Raw genomic sequence first — 4,900 nt, 5'->3', positions numbered from 1 at the left:
TATATCTTCAATTATGACGCGGTGCGTCGAGATAAAATCATTGCAATGCCAATATTACGGTAAATTAAATATTGACAATTTATGCGTTTTCTAATATCAGTAAAATATAAATACATAGTAGGATAATAAAAAATCGTGTGCCTCAGTTGATCGTAGGTTATCGTTTTATTATTTCTAACTATAGTTTAGTGAGTCTTTCACACGTAATTTACATTACTACATTATTAAACTAATGAACAGAAAATGGCTGCACCACACGCAAATAATCTCATTAATAATTACAATATAATTATGCGATAAAATGTTAATCGAATGTTTATTTTTTACCCTGTAAGTAGACATAATATTCATGTATTCTCTTTACATTGTTTCCTAGAACAACAGATATTAAATGAACAATAAATACAACCTATTAAGTCTACAACAAAAGGATATTTTTGAATAATTTATTCATGCCCAGTCTAAAGAAATTTATAAATACATAAAACCTAGTAAATATTGTACACTACAGTATTTCAATTATAAATTAGGATAGATAGTGTATCTTTTATCTGTTGAATACTGAGCTAAGAAATGAATATATCAATTTGACAGTATAAATTTATCACAGATTTGTAATGCTTGGAGTTTTTCTCTTTGAGATAATTACAATTAAAATATATATATTTACAATGATATAGCTGCTATTATTCTTATACTTTTCTTTTAATTTTACAATTCTAACCACAACTAACAGAAATTCAAACCCATTGACTAATTTTATAACAATTATGTAAACACAACTACCATTTGTCAAGTCTGCTATAAATGTATGTACAATATATTTATCAATTTACAAATAATGAATGTTAGAAGCCAGAATGAATGTTAATACAAAATTGTTTAACACATAACACGTGTATTTTTTACATGACAAAAGGCATTTGTTCAAGTTGGTATCAAACCATTGTGTGCGAAAACGTGACAAAAGTATGATTATAAAATTGATAGTATTTCGAATATTACGTAAATACTGTTTCCTGTATGCATACACTATGTAAAAACACAGCCAATTACATTAAACTTCTTATAAAATACTGAGTTTGTATTCTCTTTCCATCACAATTTTATAATACACTTTCCAATAACAACAATGTAATAATTCTTCTTTTCGTAATTTTATAAACTGATTCATTGATATTTTGTTTTTTTAAAAAGACTGTTTCAAACTTGTAAGAAACAAGTGCTAAGTACTATTCGCGAATACTCATTATATATACTTTACAATGTTTTAATATTGCAATATTAATGTTAACAATTTTTTTCGATATATTATTTAAATATTAAAAACAATTGCGAAATGTACAATCATATACAAATTTGTCCTAAACATATAGACATATACAGCAACAACGTATATCAGAAAGTTTGTTGAGAAAGTTTGAGCTACTGCAAACAAATATGTAGAAATTTTCTCAATACAATACCGTTCTTGAATGAGTTTACAGCAATTGGTATAATAGCACTGTACTTATAAAGGAACTCTGTTTTTCTTACTAACATAAGGAAAATGTATTACAAATTTACCTGGAATATTCAATTAATTTTATAAAAGAATATAATATTTAAATGTTAAAATAACTTAATAAAGGAAACGACTCGCAGGCATATTAATTGCACCCCGACAGTTACTAGGTGGAGGGTTTTCATCATCGGAATTCTCGTTCTTCCGAAATAACATTGAATTATGTCGTCCGCGTTGAGGTTTTTCGGCTTGATGCCTCAATTCCTCGATATAAGCTGTAGTATCGTTTGCCACCAATTCTTGTAAATGTTTACTTAATATCGATAATTCAGGTTTATCTTCGTCACAAAGTCCTTCAAACGGCACACTTTTTTCATAAAATAATATATACGGTGTGTCTGGTGGTTTCAGATCTTTAAAATCATTAAACGTCGTTTGTGAAACATAACTATCATTAAATTTGTACCAATTTTGTTTAGAATCGCGAGCATAAGTAAAATAATGGCCATAGTCCATACTATAACCCGAATGAACAACAGCGGCATACAATTGATAACTTTCTGTAGATGTGCACAGTGGTGTAGATACTGGCATTTGTATAGTTTCGTTATACATCACTTTATGGCGTAATTTCGTTCTTAATCTGGTATCGAAATCATAACGAAAATGTTTTAATATTAAAATTAAATATGTTGGTGCATGTAAAATTTTTATGATTCTTTGTGCATCGCATAACTTCATACATTTATCGCAACGATATTTATTTTCACCAGTCAATTTCTCTGGTGTAAGATAATAGTTGATGAGATCTTGTACAGAAACTTCCTGATTCTCTTGAATCTCTTCTGGGAAGCACAATTGTAAATCACGAAATTTATCTGTATTATGAGAACTAGTATCACACTGAGCACACTGATACGTGATTTTACATTTTCCACCTAATACTCTATGTACAAGAGCTACTTGTGTATTTGTATCTTCCCCACCTACAGATTGTATTCCACTATCTGTGGAATCTGAATGTGAATCACTAAGTTGTTGTACTTGTGCCAAATCTTCTCCTGCAATAAGAACAAAAATATAAAGTTAATACTAAATCTTAGAATAATATTGTTATTTTAAAAAAGATTACCTTGAGTAAAATCTGCTAATGATTGTGTTTTTCTTTCTAATACAATGCTTCCACTTAAATCTTCTTCAGTTGTCCAGCGCTTAATACTAGCTCCTTCTTCGCTTATTGATGAAATATCATTTATCTCTCTATCATCCTTGTATTTAAGATTAGAATTATTAGCTTCAACATTTATAGTAGTTGACTTTTCTTGCTCATGTAAAAGGTCTAAAAGATGACTGTTAAAAAACACATAGTATTTTAATTAAACATATTTCATCATAAATATATTGTTTAATATGAAAAATTTGCTTATAATATTATAATTGGAATAATTTGCTAGTAATATATCAAAATAATAATTATAAAATATTATTTTAATATAAAAAATAAACATTAAATTAGTAGCAGCATATTAACCAGAGAAATTCTGAACTATCTTGTTGTTGGCCTGGTAGAAAATAAGCAGGACGTGAAGCCAATAAAATTTCAGTTGGTGCCAAGGAAATCCTCTTTGAATATAGTAATAAAGCAAATAAATTTTGCAACTTTTTAAGTACAATTTGATCATCAGTTTTGCTCATAGGTTTATACATTAATACTTCGTAACAAAATTGTTTAGTCATTAACAATGCTTGTAATACACTATTCATATAACATGTATTTCCAAGATTAGAAAGTCCGACTTTCCCCAAATGTGTTTTTGGTGATTCAATTACTGGTTCAATCTCTTCCATCTCATCTACCCAAACATGCTCATTCCATACTTCTTTAACAATATGCATTCGTGGCTGTACTGGAAAACTACTTTCCAAATTATTACAGACACGCTGATTTGAAAATCTTAATGTAAGTATTTTCATGATATCAACCAAATTTTGTATGCATTCTTTACTTGATTCAGAATCTTCTTTCATTAGAAAAAAAGATATTACCATTTGTGTGTTTCTTACTATATTTTGAAACAAGGATGGAGATCCTTGTCTTTTTAATATATAAAATATAATTATGGAAGCATTTTGACGAAATACAGGTACTGATAAAGCACGAAACATTACATCAAGCTTTGCTTTTGTGACTTCAATAAGTATTGAATATTTGTGCCGTTTTTCTAAGCCAAGTATAAATTCCATAATCCAAATACTAAGTCGATCACCTATCCATTTTGGAAGCCAACTACATAAAACTTTTAAAGCTTGAGCTAGTTGGGCATCAGACTGAGATTCTGAAAGAATCCAATTAACAGCTTGTGGTATAATAGAAGGTTCTACCACTTGTAATACAGCAGCTAAACCAGGCCCAGGATCTAGTTTTTGTTTTGTATCAGATATTATTCTATATAATGTTTGCAAACATATGAAAATTAAGTTATCATTTTCAATATTCTTAGACTTTGACCTTACTACTTTTAGGAAGTTTTGTACTTTAGTAGCATTGTCATTGAATTCAGAAATTTTTTTTGGATCACATGGCATTACAAAAGTAGATAAACTAATAACAACTGCTTCACAAAGTTTCGAATGATTCACAGAGTCTGGTAAATAGATATTGTGCTCTAATAATACTTGAAGTATCATTGTCAGATGAGACATATCACTGATATCTGTATTCCTTAACATTGTTGCAACATCATTTGATATTGGATGAATAGAGAATGGTTTTTCCATTAAATATTTTGAAAACCAAATCATAATCTTTGGAATTTCTTGTACATTTCTTATCTCATCGTTGAGTATCTCTCGTAAAATAGTCTCATAATTATTTAACTGTTCATATATGGGCTCACTTTCTAATTTTTTAAGTCTGGTCCATCCTTGAGTAACGTCTATATCTTTACCAACTGTTATCAATTTTAAACATTGTTTAATGTCGTATTCAAGAATTTGTTCGGTATTCATTGTTCACAAATTATTATTTTAACACCACTTTAAGCTGCTTCGCTTATAATTTTTAGCAAGAACTATTATTAACCTCAACCAAGAATGACTTTCACGAAAATCTAAATGATTTCATGACCCTAGAAAGATAAAAAAGCAAATGTCAACTTCAAAACAGGAAAAGTAACTATGCCTATGACACAAAATCAAAGCAACGTCCCTGATTAATGTTTACTTTCCATTTTAAAACTATTTATTTGCATGATTTATTTAAACGATTATTTATTTATAGATAGATTTATAAATTTAAATATTCTTTTGCTTGTTTTGTTCTATTAAGAAAGATTTTAATATTAAAGACTAAACAACCAATAAAATATATGAAAATATTTTATTTACAATTTTGTA

General features: G+C 28.2%; 1 protein-coding gene across 1 annotated transcript; it reads right to left on the bottom strand.

Moving 5' to 3' along the window:
* Positions 1-141: 141 nt before the first annotated feature.
* Positions 142-4,641, bottom strand: LOC122569583 (ubiquitin carboxyl-terminal hydrolase 35-like). Its single transcript, XM_043730822.1, has 3 exons — positions 3,036-4,641; positions 2,637-2,854; positions 142-2,565 (listed from the first exon to the last, which is right to left on the bottom strand). The coding sequence occupies exons 1-3, from the start codon at positions 4,511-4,513 to the stop codon at positions 1,622-1,624; spliced, it is 2,640 nt and encodes an 879-aa protein (XP_043586757.1). The 5' UTR covers positions 4,514-4,641; the 3' UTR covers positions 142-1,621.
* Positions 4,642-4,900: the final 259 nt, after the last annotated feature.

This window comes from Bombus pyrosoma, linkage group LG7, assembly GCF_014825855.1.
Source record: "Bombus pyrosoma isolate SC7728 linkage group LG7, ASM1482585v1, whole genome shotgun sequence".
Taxonomy (NCBI): Eukaryota; Metazoa; Arthropoda; class Insecta; order Hymenoptera; family Apidae; genus Bombus; species Bombus pyrosoma.
This window is presented reverse-complemented; position numbering and strand designations above follow the sequence as displayed.